The sequence below is a fragment of the Oenanthe melanoleuca genome, chromosome 5 (assembly GCF_029582105.1).
Source record: "Oenanthe melanoleuca isolate GR-GAL-2019-014 chromosome 5, OMel1.0, whole genome shotgun sequence".
NCBI classification, from domain to species: domain Eukaryota; kingdom Metazoa; phylum Chordata; class Aves; order Passeriformes; family Muscicapidae; genus Oenanthe; species Oenanthe melanoleuca.
The window spans coordinates 7,813,202-7,825,980 of record NC_079339.1 but is presented as its reverse complement, the minus strand read 5'-3'; the positions used below and the strand labels follow the sequence as shown (position 1 = coordinate 7,825,980).

The window sequence follows — 12,779 nt, the reverse complement described above, 5'->3', positions numbered from 1 at the left end:
GGGACCCCACAGCACAGCAAAGAAGAAACTCCTCTTCCCGAGCAAGCAGGAGAAATAATGAAGTGACCAAAATCCCCACGCCCCGTCTCCCTGCACTGTCGGTAGGACAGAGGGGGGCTCGGGGCGGGGGAAGTGTTTTAAACCTTATTTTACTTCTCGCTATCATTCTCTGACTCTGTTAGTAATAAATTAACCTCATACCTTTAAATTTGAACCTGTTTTGCCCTTAGAGTGTTCTTCTCCCAGTTCTTAACTCATGAGCTCCGCGAGCCGCAGTGGGGCTGCAGCACGCCCTAGCGGCCGCCAGGGGGCGCTGCCCCAGGGCGCCCGGGCCGTGTCCGTGCGAGGCCCCCGGCCGGTCCCGGTGTAAACCGGAATGGGGTGACAGCACGGCATTAGATCAGGGACGCTAGGGGACTCACCCAAATTCATTTCCCCCTCTCCTCCCCACCTCCGATCCCTGGGTTCGGCCGCTGAACAGGGACCGAGGGAGGCCCGCGGACCTCGCGGCGCTCCCGAGCCCTCGCGCGCAGCGGGACGAGGCTCGGCCACCGCCGACCAATCAGCGCTGCCGGCGCCTCAGCGCGCCCGCCAATCGTGAGCCGGGCGAGCGCTCATAAGGACCGGTGCCGCAAGGGGGAGCGTTCGGGCTCCGCGGGTAGTGTGCGCGCGTGTGCGCCTCATGAGGGTTTTTACAGTAGGGAGCTGTTTTGACTTACTTGTTTTTAAGGTGTCATACCTCTAGTAATGTTTGAGTCTGGTATAATGTGTCCGTATGGTGTGCTGGGGAGTAGCTGCTGGGTGGTCCCAGGTGAAGCCATATTTGAGCAAGGGGCTGGGTCTCTCCGGGTTTGCTTCAGGATCCCAGTGGTTCCCCCCGTACAGGGTTAGGATGCAAAGGTTGCTCTAACTGCTGTTTTTTTCTGATCTTTTTGGTGCTGCATTAGTGCTTTTTGCACATTCTGTTTTAATTTCCAGCCTTGGTCATGGACTTGATATAGAGTTTTGCTCCTAATGGGAGAGAGAATTGCCTTGGGAAGCTTCTCTACAAAACAAAACTTTGTTGAGTCTATGAGTTTATATAGGTAAGAGTAAGGTTTATACTCTCAGGGAGGATTTAGTGTGTGTTGGGAATGGGAGGCACAGATGTTTTCCTGCTTCATTTCTCCAGACCTTGTCTCTTGTGTGTGACTCTGGCTGGGTTCAGTGTTTGGGACAGGAGCTGGAATGCTCCGTTCCCTTTCCAGGAGCTGCTGCTGGTCCTGCATCTCTGCCTGGGGTAGGATTGTGGGTGTGGTTTTGATATTTCAGCCTCCTCCTGAGAAGTGGAAGTTACGTACTGAAACCTTTACAGGTAAAGGTGTCTGAACACCGTGATGTGGTTGAAGCTGGACTGAGTGCAATGCTGAAGTTGTTCATTCACCTTTCACTTGGAAAAAATCAATCCTTTGTGGTTTATCTTCTTGGCTGATTTATGTAACAAGTTCAATGGTAAAATTTCCATGGATGTCACCATCAAGTTCTTAAGAACAGATATGGAAAGTAGAGGCAGCTTTTGGGAAATGTGAATTATTTTGTCTAGCTTAAGCTTTCCTAACCTTAACGCAATCAGGCAGCCCCTGGCATCTTTCTACTAGACAGTCTCCTCTAGCAGCTAACTAATTCCCTCTGTTAAAGACTTGTTAGAAATTACTTCAGCTGTGGTAGATTAAAATCCATAGAGGCTGCTGCATTTAGCTCCTTCATTGCTTGTAGAGTACTTAGAAAATGTAGTGAAATTTTTCAGTCTGTTTTAGAAGTAGGTGAGAGAGTTGGTATCATGATGTACAGTGAAAAAAGTGGCCTAGGATATATTTATTGTCAATAACAATTAAAAATTATTAAAATAACTTATTAAAGCTCATGTGGAAGTCAGTGTTGGGAAATGTAGGAATTTCCTGCTCAGGGAAGCGTTGGTGAAAGGATATTTATGATAATACCCTCAGGATGTCTGGAACTTTATAGTGTTTGCATTTTCATTCTCTGTAGAGAAGATTTGGTGCTTTTGTCCATCTTGTGTGTGTTTTTTATTCCACATGGCCATTTGAGCTCTAGGCATGTTCAAAATCAAGGAAGTGTCTTCTTAACAGCTTAGAAATGAATCTGAATAGGAAAGTGTGTTTTGCAGATAAATCTCAGGTAGAACATGTGGCAAAGATAATTTGATGCAGCCACAGAGATGGATCATCTCCACACAGCCAATGCCAGCCTCCAGCCCCCAAGAGACTGGTCATCGCCACCCTGGGTGTGGAAAGGTGCCAAAGCAGACACTTTTAATTAAGCTTGTCTTGTCCAAGTTTGATCTAAACACTAGTGCATTAAATAATAGTGTGTTCTCCAGGCAGATTTCAGCAGAATCTGCCCTCTGAGCTGAAGGGCAAAATTCAACTGAGGCGAAATTTTCCTAAGGAAAAGGTGCATTTGTAGATATTGCAAAGCTGAGTCTTCTTGGTAGGTCTGTCATTTTAAAGGATAATTTATAGCCCAGGGAGCAGTGATTTCTGTGTCCAGTCCACACCTGGGGGTCGAGTGTTGGTATTGCAAGGGGTGAACTTGACACAATATTCCCAAGCTGTGATGGAAACCAAGGTCAAGCAGTTGGGTTTTTCATGGTGAAAGCCAGTGGATCCATGGATGTCCATGCTGGCCTGTAGTACCTCTTTTTAAGGTAATTGTGCAGCTGAAAGATCTGAGAAATGATTCAGCCTTTTCTGGTTTTGCCCTGTCTCACTGAGAAAAATGTGTTGTTTTCTCCATCATTCTATGAAGCAATGGATCTGATGTGTCAGGGAGAAGGGTTCTGTCTTTCTAGTTGGACTGATTCCTGCTTGTTTAACGGATTGGTTGGAATATTCATGGCAAAAGCTTGTTTAGAAGAGGAGAAGGATGATTAGATTGTTGGGGTGGGGATGGGGCAGCACAGGGAGAATTCAGGCTTTTCCTGGACTTCTCGGAATGGCATTGGCTGTTGGGATATCACAGGCTGGAAGCACAGAATGTCACCCATAACATGAAACTATCCAAATCTTTGAAAGATCAGTACTGGATATGTTGTCCCTTGCTTGGGTAGGGGATTTCCCTCAGTGTTTGGAGAGTGGGAGCAGTGAGGTTGTTCATCCCTGGTCCATGGCCATCTCTCTGCTTGGCATTGCTTGGAACAACAGAAAACAAAAGGAGAATCTCTTGGCAAAGTTCTGTAAACTAGAAATTATTTCCAGCCTCTGGAAAGGGCTTTGACATGCCATGGTGTCAAAGGAGCATTTAATTCTGCATCCCTTCCTTTTCTTAATGCATTGGGATGTTTTGAGCCAGGGGGAGGCTGCAAACCATACCTTAGCCAGACTATATTTGATTTTACTATACAGCCTGGCTTTACAGCTTCATATTTCCATCTCTATTTTTCTCACTCTGCAGCCCAACCAGGAAATGTTAAAACAGCAATTATCCCTTGCTCCCTGCAGAGGTTAAAGGATTCCCCATCTGTTTCCTAGCCCAGGCTATGGCAGGAGCCCATCCCTGGGTTTGGACACCTGTGATTTGGTCTGACTTGCTGAACTTAACAGCTTTAGAAACCTCTTGTACCATCTGCATCTCTTCAGCTGAGTAAATGCCTTCTGACTGTGCCATGGAAATTGGTGAGGTGTCCAAGGTGGAATGTGAATGTACCCAGTGCAACTGGTTATCCTAGAGGAAAACTTGAGGTATGATCAGTGTCTGACAGAGCTACAAGGCTGTGAGATCAGCCTGTGTGTCTGCTTGAGGACTGCCCATGCTCTTATTCAATGTATTTATTTTTCTAGTGAACCCCAAAGGCCAGGAGATGAAAGTTTTGAAGTTGGTGTCACTCAGACTGGAAACATCAATGTTAGTTTATTATTCCATTTGGGATCTATTTGCATGCCAGGTGGAATTGTTCCAAGTCCAGTGGCTGTTCCCATCACAGGCACAGGAAACCTGAGATCCAGAGACATCTGTCAGCTCAGACCTTTGCTTCTGCTGGGAACCAGACTTGGAGCCTGGGGCATTACAATGCCTATTCCTGCTCAGGGGAATTCCAATTCCCAATTCCAAAGGTATGGTCTTTATTGATTTTTGTGCACTGTCTATTCCTGTAAACTGGGCATTTTCCTTCCCCATCAGTAAAAGGCAGCTGGTCCTGTTCTGTGTTTGGAGCTAGCACAGAAGTGGGATTTTTGCCTTGTGCTGAAGGGGCAGTGGGTAGAACCTCTGGTAACAAGACAGGTTTGAAATTGTGTAGAAGCTGCTGCTCCAGCTGGATCCCTGCAAATCCATGGGGCCTAATGGGATTCATCCAAGAATCTTCAAAGAGCTGCTTATGTCCTTGAAAAACCTCTCTCATTTTTGAGTGGTCTTGGGAATCTGGAGAGGTTCCAGATGATTGGAAATTGCCCCAGTTCTCAAGAAGGGCAGGGAGGAGGACCTGGAAACTACAGGCCTGTCAGGCTCGCTTCAGTGCCTGGAAGAGTTATGGAGAAGGAGATTCTGGGAGCTATTGAAAAACACTTGGAGGACAACAGTCATGAGTTACAGCCAGCATGGCTTTGTAAGTCCTGCTTATCAAACCTGATTTCCTTTTATGACAAGGTAACCCACTGGTGTGGCCTGACCTTGAGTCCTGGGGGCAGTTCTGGGCACCACAATACAACACAGATATTAAACTATTAGAGAGGGTCCAAAAGAGGGCAATAAAGATGGTGAAGGGCCTTGAGGAGAAGCCATATGAGGAGCAGTTAAGGGTACTTGGTCTGGAGGAGACTGAGGTCAGACCTCATGGCAGCTACAATTTCCTCATGAGGGGAAGAGGGAGGGCAAGCACTGATCTCCCCTGTGACAGGGCCTAAGGGAACGGCCTGAAGCTGTGTTTAGGTTGGATGTAAGAAAAAGCTTCTTCTCCCAGAGGGTGGTTGGGCACTGGAACTGGATCCCCAGAGCAGTGGTCACAGCACCAGCCAGACACAGTTCAAGAGGTGTTTCTTGGGCACATGATGTGACTCTTGGGGATGGGTTTGTACAGGGCTGAGAGCTGGACTTGATGATCCTTGTGGATCCCTTCCAACTTAGCATATTCTGCGATTCTCCTGGATTCTTGCAGCCAGTCTTCCTGGATGGAATCCTGGAATGGTTTGGGTTGGAAAGGACCTTAAAGCTCATCTTGTTCCAACCCCTGCCATGAGCAGGGGCACCTTTGTCTAGACTGGATTGCTCCAACCTGACCTTGAGCACTTCCAGGGATGGGACAGGTAAGCTGTGGTTTCGTCTAAGGAATTTAGAATGGGTAGAAAGGTGGTTCATCATCTCTGGTGACTGGAACTGCTGATGGACACTGGCTCCCATGGGATTGTGGCCTACCAGTGAGGTCTCTGTCTGCTCCTTGGTGTCATAAGGCCAAACATGGCATTTGTAGAGCTGAAAACCTCTGAAATGCTCAAAAATTGGACCAAACAGGTGAGGCTTTGCACTGTGGTTGCTCTGGGCCGTCCCCAAAGCCATGCGGCTTACTCAAGGTGAGATCATCTCCTCTGTGAATCGCCTCCAAACTCAGAAGCTCAGAGAAGAGATAACAACCTGCTTTGGGCTTTGTCATTCTCCTGAGGCTCCAAGAGCCTCTGAATCCCCAAACCACATGGAAAAAGGTCTTTGCTTATGGTGGTACCTTTTTAAATCCACCTGCAGGGCACCTTAATATCCACCTTGAAGAGCATCAGGAGGAAAGCAGGGAGAGTGTGGAGATGTAGGGGAGGATCATCCTGGAGAACCAGGAGCGAGGACAGTGCATGCTGAGCCACCCATCTTCTATTGTTTTCTCTTGCAAAGAAGAAACAGCTTCAGTCTTAATCTCAGCTCCTACCTGGAGGCTCCTGGGCTCCAGTTCCTCATCGTAGTCTGGGTTTAGCAACAAATCCAGATGATCTGCAGCAGGTGTGTGGTGAGGACACCCCATTGGAACACTTGCTCTGGGTACTTCTCACTGACCACAAAGGGCTCCTGGATGAGGATGGGAAGCCTTCCTGTAAGGAACATTTATGGATCTTACTTTTGCTGATATAAAGCACATCCAAAAGGTGATTTTTATTTTTTTTTTCACCCAGAAGAAATATTTTCATGAGGAGATGGCTCAGCTTTGGGTATTGCATGTTTTTGTTTGAGGACTGCAGGAACAGGGTAAAGAGCTGGGAAAATCTTTTAGAGCCAAACCAGTGCATCAGAAGGGAGGGGTAACTTCATAGTCAGGGAGTTTTGGATGCCCCTTATCTGGAAGTGTTCAAGACTACACTGGATGGGGCTTGGAACAGTCTGGTCTTGTGGAAGGTGTCCCTGCCCATGACACAGGATGCAATGAAATGGTCTTCAAGATCCCTTCCAGCCCAAACCCTTCCAGGATTCTATGGAGAAAACAGACAAAGCAGGTGCTTGGCAGATGCCAACACAAGGATGAATATTTCTGTGCTGTCTTTTACAGGTTTTATTTGGTTTCTCCATGTTTCGGATCGTGCTGGATGATTTCAAAGTCCCAGACTGAACACACACAGGGGATTGAAGGCAGCACCAAGGTAAAACTCCTTAGGGTTGTGTTACCTGCAGCTTCTCCCTACCCATGCCATGACTTCTACCCAGCACTGTACCTAAACTCTTGTTTTAGATCTTGTAGGATTGTCTCCAAGCAGATCCTCCTACAAAGATGTCTTTCCAGCTGGAAGAAACTGATAGCAAGGAGTTCACACAGACAACACACTTTGAAGGAAGCAATTGCACCCAAACAACTGAGTTCAACTTGGCAGGATTTGCTGAGGACCCTGCAACTCGGGTCACCCTGTTCCTGCTATTCCTGCTCACCTACCTTGTCACCATCCTGGGGAACTTGGGGATGATCACTTTGATCAGAGCCAGTCCCCTGCTCCACTCCCCCATGTATTATTTCCTGGGCAACCTGGCTTTTGTGAACCTCTGCACTTCCACCATTATCACCCCCAGGCTGCTGGTTGTGGTTTTGTTGGGGAAGAAGGGAATGGCCTATGCCTGGTGCATGGCTCAGGTGTTCACTATTGGCCTGTTTCTGATCACTGAGTGCTTTCTGCTGGCTACGATGGCCTATGACCGGTACGTGGCTGTTTGTCACCCCCTGCTCTACCCCCTTGTCATGTCCCCAGAGCGCTGCTCCCGGCTGGTGACCGGCTCCTACCTCCTGGGGCTGGCCAATGGCGTGGGACAAGCCATCGGCATGTCCAGCTTGTTCTTCTGCGGCTCCAGCGCCATCGGTCTGTTCTTCTGTGACATCTCCCTGCTGATCTCACGCTCCACCTCTGACACCACTCTCAGCCTCGTCATCCTGAGGACTGCTTCGTGTGTGCTCGGTGTTCCCACCCTCCTGGTGGTCCTGCTGTCCTACATGGCCATCATCTCCACCGTCCTGAGCATTAGCTCCGCTGAGGGCAAGCGCAAAGCCTTCGCCACCTGTGCCTCCCACCTCACCACTATCAGCACCTTCTATGGGGCATTGATTTTCATGTACTTAATCCCCAGGTCAGATTCCTCCAGGGGAGTAGATAAATGGGCTGCTGTGCTCTACACTGTGGTGACCCCCATGCTGAACCCATTTATCTACAGCCTGAGGAACCAGGAGGTGAAGGAGGCTTGGAAGAAACTCAGGAAAATAAAATGAGCTTGGGTGTATTTTAACTTTGTGGCCAAATACAATGGAAGTGTAGTGATACCCTGGGAGTTTTGTGAAATGTGTCAGAGATGCATTTCTGGGGCCTTCTGCACTTTGATATAGATGATGTGCTGGATGATTCAATATCAGCTGAAAATAATTTCATTCCAGATTTGGTGTTTGGATGAGGCTTGGAGCAACCTAGTCTAGTGGAAGCTGACCCTGCCCACAGCAGGAGGTTGGAACTGAATGAGCTTTGAGGGTATTTCCAACCCAAACCATTCCAGAATACTGTAACATTTGATGTTAATGTATTGGTGCATGAGCACTGCATATGTGAAAAAAACCCAAACCTTCCAATCAGTGCATTATCTTACCCTGTGCCATGTCCATGGTAAAATCCAGACTCATGGGACTCTCCTAGAGACACAGAACAACTTGGGATGGAGGAGAAGCTGCTCAGTTGGATTAAATCAAGGCAGGATAAAGGTAGTTTGCTGATTTATTGATGACACAAAACTCACAGGCACTCAGGATCACTCAGCTGAATCCTTTGTTTCCAAACCTTGCTGATAATTCCCAAGTTGTTATTTAGTCTGGCTGCCTAGATCAATCCCCCTGAGCTGTTTATGCTGTTTATGCTCCTGTTTCTCTTTTATCAGCTGTGCTAAACCCCCATGGCAGGGACCCCAAAGGTCTTCAACTCACACATCCACAGATGTGGAGACAACATCCTCAAGTTGCACCACGGGAGGTTTCAGTTGGATAGAGAGAAAATCCCTTCATGGAAAGGGCTGTCCAGCCCTGAATCAGGCTGCCCAGGGCAGTGGTGGAATCCCCATCCCTGGAAGGATTTAAAAGCTCTGTGGGTGTGGTACTTGGGGGCATGGATTACTGGTGACCTTGGCACTGCTGTGGGAATGGGTGGACTTGATGATCCTAGAGGATTTTTCCAACCTAACCAATTCCATTACTCTGATCAGGACCATGAACTGGTTACTCCTTATGTAACTCCTGTTCTTCCACTCTTCTGCTCCTCCCTGCCACCCTTAGGACATTGTTTAATTTAGGTGCAGACAAGATTGTACATTTTTCTTGAATTAGGACTAAAGATTATTTTTAATGTTTTATTTAAAGCATAAACCCCCCATAATTATTAATTCAATAAAACATTAGGGCATTTAAAACATAAGCTCCAGAGCAACTCTTTTTGCTCCAGGGCCTTATAACCATTGTTTGGCAATAAAAAAATATTTGAAGAAAAATTTAATATTTGAATAATAGTTTGAGAAACCTTTCAGTTAAGGTCCCTTCTAACCCCTGCCCTTCCAGGATTTTCTAGCTGGCTTACTGAGTCTCCTGAACCTATTATGAAGCACACATTGCAAATGGCTTTTGAAATGAGCTTTCCTGGTCAAAAATGGGCAGATGAGAACCAGATAAGCTTGGAAAAGGGAAAATGCTGAGCATTGCCCATGCGGAATAATTGTCCCAGACAGGAGAGCAGCTGTGGAGGTTGTGGTGGCCACTGAGATGGAAATGGCCCATTGATACCTCCTGGGTGCAAGGACATCCACCAGCAGCTGGAGAAAAGCATTACAGCCACTCAGGTGACTTCCTGCAATTTCCTGTAATGAACCTCTGACTGAGAGCTGGAGGAACAGGGGAAGAAAAGCTTCTTTGGGAGGGTGAGGGGAAAAGAGAAATATGGAATCAGAGAAAAAATTAAAAATCTTTCAAATTCAAGCCTTTAGCAAAAATCCTTGTTTTGGTTTTCCTCTTGACAGTGTTGTGTTCACAAACAGCCTTGCTCAGGCTCTGCAGGCATCAATTCTGATGTGCTGTGGGCATCCCATCCCTAAAACTCCAGGGAGAAACATCAGGATGGATCCCAGGGCCTTTGGGGAAGGCTCATTCTGTGCCTCAGGTGCCTCAGAGACCCCGTGGTAATTGGTCGCATGAGGACGGGGTAAAATTTAAATATTCCAGCGACGTTAGAGGATGGTAATGAAAACTTCCTGATTTTGGCCAGACTGATGGAGCTTATGGACTTCAGCTCAAGGACCTGTGAGTATCTTATTAATCAGAGAGGGTGACATTTTAAGTGGTTTTGAGACAATTTTTTGCTGAGTGGGGAAAATTGTCCTTCCTAAGTGTTTGCAGAAGCAGGAGCCTATCCATGGAGGTTTTTATGGAATATAATAACAAATAACTCCAGGAAATTGCAAAGGTCCTTCCTGATGGCAAAACATGTACTCCAATACATCTGAACCTTCATTCCTAAAATTTTGGGTGAATATTCCTCATATCAGCAGAATTAGGAGGCACGCTCTGGGCAAATTGACTAAAGGGTCAATTTGAGCCTAAAAGTCTTAAATTCAGCTCATCATTATCACCAGAAAAAGTAAAAATAAATTGCAGCAGGAGAGTTCCTGCAGTTTTCCTTTCATTTCATTTAGCAATTGCAACACTTCTTCAAACCCTGGGCTGACTCTCAATCCCTGAATCTCAATTTCTTACACCAGTTCTTTTTAATTCCCTGTGATCCCAGGAAATTATTTATCTATTCCAAGAGATAAATTTTAATATATATGAAATTTAAATATTAAAAATTATATATAATATATAAAATAATATATTAGGAAAATGTTTATATGTTTAGTAATTATATCTATAACTATATATATAAAATAAACCTCTATATTTATTTTATGTATATTTTAAAATGTTCATATATTTATGTATTTATATAGTGGGAAATAAATCCTCAAGCTGCCATTTAACTTCCTGAAACTAATTGAGCTGATTTTACCTAATTGTGTTTATTTACCAGTGCAGGTCTCCTCCTTAAGGAGCTGCTTCCAAAGTCATCCATTCCCAAGGGAAGTTTCTTCCTCCAGGGCTGGGGAGTGACAAACCCTTTGGTGTTCCTGTGAATGAAGACTAAAAGCAGCAGGATTTTTGCTCAAGTTTTGATGCTCTTTGTGAGGGTAAATTACTTCTGTCTTCCATACAAATACTGGGAGAAATTTGGGTTTATTTCTCCAGAAAATTTTGGTCTGGGAGATGAAATCTGATCAAGCAAAAAGGGCCCCGAGATGTGAGGAAACAGGTGAGATTTACCCATAATAAGGCTGCAAGGAGTTGATCTGTTGCAAGGAAAGGGTTTGAGATGGGAGCCTGTTCTCACAACAAATAATCATCCAGGCTTAGGGTCTCCGAGGTGAAAGCCTGGAATTTATTATGGAATCCATGGTTTGGGTTGGAGGGGATCTGATATATCCTCCAGTGATGATCCATGGGCAGGGACACCTTGCACTGGCCCAGGTTGTTCCAAACCCTGTCCAACCTGGCCTTGAAGATCAATCAATCAGCAGTACTACCTGGATTATATCCCAAATTATGTATATTTATTTCTGTTTAGTTGAACTGTATTATATTAATTAATCCCCTGGTTCATCATGGCACCACAACATTTTTGAGGCCTCCAGACTTTTAAAATCCTTTTCTTTCTCCACACTTGTCACAGAATGACACAAGTATCACCATATTTTAAGCATTTTAATAATACACTAAATCTCTTACTTGAACCTGAATTTCAGCTTCATGGGAAGAAAGAGAAGAAATTAGTTTTATTTTTATTTGTTCTGACTCTCCTAAAGAAAATTCTGAAGATGTCCTGGTCTCTCACCGGTGCTTTATCTCCTCTGGATCTTCTAAATCAAGGGGATTTGGGGTTGTTTTTTGGGTGTTTTTTGTTGTTTTCAGTTTGTTTTTCAAATTCATAATGATTTCTAAAGTCAGGATAAATGGGGTTTAATGCTTTGAATGCGGTTAGTAACAACCCCTTTAACTTTTTTGAGAGGTGAAATAAATGTTGCACTGTGCAAAGTGGTTTATCAAACCCATTCAGTGGCTAAGCCAGACTAAAACCAATAAAAACAAACTCAGTAATGAACTTTGTCTACTTTAAAATGGATTTGAACCAAACAGTAAATTTTGCAGTTCTTGCATCTCCAGGCTGTGTTTGCTGATAAAAACACAGGCATTTATAACATGTTTGTGCAGAAAGCAGAAATATCCTGACTCTGCATCTTGGCTTTCCCACAGCACCTGTGTTAGGATGGCAGCCAAAGGAAATGGAACCCCCAGTGCTCACTTTGTCCTCTTGGGATTCTCTGAGCAGGGCAATGTCCAGGTTGCCCTCTTCGTGGTGTTCTTGGTGATCTACGTGATCACCCTGCTGGGGAACTTGGGGCTGCTGGTGTTGATCTGGCGGCTTGCCCAGCTCCACACCCCCATGTACTTCTTCCTGAGCAGCCTGTCCTTCCTCGACCTCTGCTATTCCTCCTGCATCACTCCCAGGCTGCTCCGGGATCTCCTGGATGAGGACAAGGTCATTTCTCACGCTGCGTGCCTCACGCAGTTCTGTTTCTACGTGGCCTTCGCCACCACCGAGTGCTACCTCCTGGCTGCCATGGCCTACGACCGCTACGTGGCCATCTGCCAGCCCCTGCTCTACTCCCTCTCCCTGTCCCCAGGGACCTGTGCGCTCCTGGTGGCCGGCTCGTGCCTGGCTGGGGTCGCCAACGCCGCCCTCCACACCAGCCTGGCCCTCGGGCTGCGCTTCTGCGGCCCCAACGTCATCGACCACTTCTACTGCGAGGCGCCGCCGCTCTTCGCCCTGTCCTGCACGGACCCGGTGCCCAACGAGCTGGGGATGTTCATCATGGCCGGCTTCAACCTGGCCGCCACCATCCTGGCCATCCTCCTCTCCTACGCCTTCATCCTGGCCGCCGTCCTGGGCGCGCGCTCGGCCGCGGGGAAGCGCAAGGCCTTCTCCACCTGCGCGTCCCACCTGGCTGTCGTGCTGCTCTTCTACGGGTGCCTCTTGTCCATGTACTCCCGGCGCAGCTCCAGGAGCTCCCGGCAGCGAGACAAGGTGGCCTCTGTGTTCTACACCATGGTGACGCCCATGCTGAACCCCTTCATCTACAGCCTGAGGAACCAGGAGGTGAAGGCCGGGCTCTGGAGACTGATGGGGAGGAAACATTCAGCTGAAAAATAG

General features: G+C 46.7%; 2 protein-coding genes across 2 annotated transcripts; both read left to right on the top strand.

The window, feature by feature from the left end:
* The first annotated feature begins 644 nt into the window (after positions 1–644).
* On the top strand, positions 645–7,734 carry LOC130253953 (olfactory receptor 1052-like). Its single transcript, XM_056493012.1, has 4 exons — positions 645–697; positions 3,983–4,112; positions 6,521–6,611; positions 6,701–7,734. Exon 4 carries the CDS (start codon positions 6,740–6,742, stop codon positions 7,718–7,720), a length of 981 nt encoding a protein of 326 aa, XP_056348987.1. The 5' UTR covers positions 645–697; positions 3,983–4,112; positions 6,521–6,611; positions 6,701–6,739; the 3' UTR covers positions 7,721–7,734.
* A 4,070-nt stretch (positions 7,735–11,804) lies between these two features.
* On the top strand, positions 11,805–12,779 carry LOC130253864 (olfactory receptor 1019-like). Its single transcript, XM_056492857.1, has one exon. The coding sequence runs from the start codon at positions 11,835–11,837 to the stop codon at positions 12,777–12,779; it is 945 nt and encodes a 314-aa protein (XP_056348832.1). The 5' UTR covers positions 11,805–11,834.

Excerpts from the sequence above, each read along its gene's own strand:
- LOC130253864 (XM_056492857.1), top strand. The coding sequence starts at position 11,835 with ATGGCAGCCAAAGGAAATGGAACCCCCAGTGCTCACTTTGTCCTCTTG.
- LOC130253953 (XM_056493012.1), top strand. The coding sequence starts at position 6,740 with ATGTCTTTCCAGCTGGAAGAAACTGATAGCAAGGAGTTCACACAGACA.